The sequence below is a fragment of the Acanthisitta chloris genome, unplaced genomic scaffold (genome assembly GCF_000695815.1).
Source record: "Acanthisitta chloris isolate BGI_N310 unplaced genomic scaffold, ASM69581v1 scaffold6626, whole genome shotgun sequence".
Taxonomy (NCBI): Eukaryota; Metazoa; Chordata; class Aves; order Passeriformes; family Acanthisittidae; genus Acanthisitta; species Acanthisitta chloris.
The window spans coordinates 423-2,886 of record NW_008676375.1 but is presented as its reverse complement, the minus strand read 5'-3'; the positions used below and the strand labels follow the sequence as shown (position 1 = coordinate 2,886).

At 56.7% G+C, this 2,464-nt stretch overlaps 1 protein-coding gene across 1 annotated transcript in view; it reads left to right on the top strand.

Moving 5' to 3' along the window:
* The window catches only part of SNED1 (sushi, nidogen and EGF-like domains 1), a gene marked incomplete at its 5' end in the record, with an annotated part of 17,849 nt that extends 16,854 nt beyond the window's left edge, over positions 1 to 995 (top strand). Inside the window, 2 exons of the mRNA XM_009076104.1 lie at positions 25 to 108; positions 863 to 995. Of these exons, the coding sequence (XP_009074352.1) occupies positions 25 to 108; positions 863 to 995 (217 nt within the window). The remainder of the gene's footprint in view (positions 1 to 24; positions 109 to 862) is intronic.
* Positions 996 to 2,464: the final 1,469 nt, after the last annotated feature.

Below are 2,464 nucleotides of genomic sequence, written 5' to 3'. Positions count from 1 at the left end.
ATCACCCCTCCACTGTGTGTGCAGGTACAGGAGAGTTTACAAGGTACACCAGGACGTCTGCTACAAGGAGAGCTGTGAGAGCACCAGTTCTGAGTGGACAGCCAGCAGGTACAGCCAGCAGCAGCGTGCCAAGCATGCTGCATTCCTGTGGCCTCGGCAGGAGGATGCAGCTGGCCAGGGTCCCCCAGCATGCACAGGGAGACCCAGACTGGGGGCATTGGGAGAGGGGTGCAGGGATGACCAAGGCTCGGGTGCTAGTGCTCTGCGCCTCGCTGCGAGCAGCGGCCAAGGGGTGCAGGGCTGACAGCACTCTCCTCCCTTCTCTTCCAGAGCATCAAGCAATGGTCACGCACTGAGGCAGCCGTAGAGTAAGTACCTCCTCAGCCATGGGCAGGGCACTCCCACGCAGGGCTCAAGCAGGAGAAGGGTAGAGGCCAGGGCACAGCCCCAGCTCGTGCTGCTGTGGCACAGGGATGTGAGGGCTCCTGGCTGAGGGCTCCTAGTTCTGGCTGGGCTTGAGGAGCAGGAGGTAGTGCTCTACTTCCTCCCACGTGTGCAGCCCCTGAACAAGAGATTCCTGCACAGAAAGGGCACGGCACAGGCTGGAGCCCTCGAGGGGGCAAGTTCCCTTCTCCCAGTCCGAGATGGGTGCACAGAGAGGGAAGAGGCAGCTCTGAGGCTTTTGGGGGACTCTGCACAGCAGCTCATTCTCCTCCTGCTCCTCCACAGGGTTCAAAGCAGTAGAAGCTTCGTCTTTCCACATCTAAGGGCTTTTTGAACACCAGGAAGATCAGATCTGCTCACTGGGTTGAACACAGCAGGGTACCTTCCTGCCTGGTGTTAGCTTCTCCCTCTCCTCCAGCCTGTTAGGGACGCGCAGCCGGATCGGCACACCGAGCAGCATTCCCTTGCCCTGCCAGCCCATCACTGCCTTTGCTGGTTTGCCTGCCTCTGGCCACCTCTGCCCCCAGGAGCTGAGCACCAGTGCCCCCTGAGGCGGCTAGCCCTGCTCAGCCCCTGCAGCTGCTCTGCACAAGTGCTGGGCTCTCTGCTCTGCTCTGGGGTCAGCCCAGCTCCTTGCCAACAGCATCTGCACCAACCTGTTTTCGTAATCCAAGGTTATAAATTACCTATGGCCCTCAAATAAAAGTTTAATGCAGACCAGAAAACATTAGCCATCACCTGAAATGTGGCCCCCAAAAATCTGCTCTGAGATGTTCCCTCTGTAGATGAGTTAGAAACGGTGAGCAGCTCCAAGCGAGGTGATCGTGGGCAGTGGAGGCGAGTTCTGTCTCCTCTGCTCTAGCAGGGGAAACTGAGGCAGCTTCTACTGCCTGCCTTTTTTCTTTGCTTTGTAAACAATTCCTGGTTTTAGCCAAATTTCCAGCTCAGAAGATATAATAGAGAACCTAGAAAGAACTTTAAAAGTGATCTGTAGGGTGAGGTCTGTCAGCCTGTAGCCACCTCCACAGCAGGGGCTTGGTGACAAGGCCAGTGCCATGTGCTGCTCCTCTGTGCTGCTCTTCTGTGCTGCCCCAGCGTTTGCCCTCCTGGAGTGGCAGTGCCCACGCTGCGGGGGGTGAGGACAGGACAGCACACAGCGCTGCAGGGCAGGCAAGGACAAAGTGTAGCTTAGAAACGTTTTTGTGAGTTTGTATGACAACACTAGTTAAACATAGATTGGTGTATTAACGTACACGGTGTATATTCTAAATTAACACGTACCAGAGGTATATTGCAGCTATAGATTGTTATCCCCAGCAGTGTGGGCTGTCCCGGCAGGGACTCCCTGCCCTCCCCTCCTGGAGCTCTGCTCTTCAGCCCTCGAGCGATAGCCTGGACGATGCTCTTGGAGCAGGACAGGCCCAGGAGTTTTGTGGCTCCGGGCAGCACCCTCCTCCTGCTGGGAGCAGTGCTCAACCTGGAGGAACAGCCAAGGAGGCGAGTGACAGGGACAATGTAAAGCCATGACTAACTGGCCAAATTGACCCTCCCCTCCTGCTCCCAAAGGAGAAGTGTTTGGAGATGGACATGCCTCGTTTGCCTCCAAGGCTGCCTGGGCCTGCTCCAGCTGCCTGGCATGCACAGCAGCCCTACCTCCCCAGGGCAGAAGAAGGCAGCGCTCACTGGGAAGAGAAGGGCAGGGGGAAAGCCAGCCCAGCCTCTGCTCTCTGTGAGGGAAGGAGGGTCTGGGGCCACAGTCAGAAAGCGTTTGCACCCCTGGGCTGTCAGCCACGGGGGCAGCACGGGGTGGAGGTGGCTCCAGCGTGGGACAGTCCTGTTTGCACAGGGCCTGGCCCTGCTGCCAGCAGCCCAGCACCTCCCACAGCCAGCACGGGGTGTAATGCAGCTGAAAGGTTTTAACCCAGCCCTGGAAATAAATTAGTTATTTTGGTTTGAGTTTTTTTTTAATAAAAACACTTTATGGAAACTGGATATTTTTTAAGGAGTTGGTCAGTGAGGA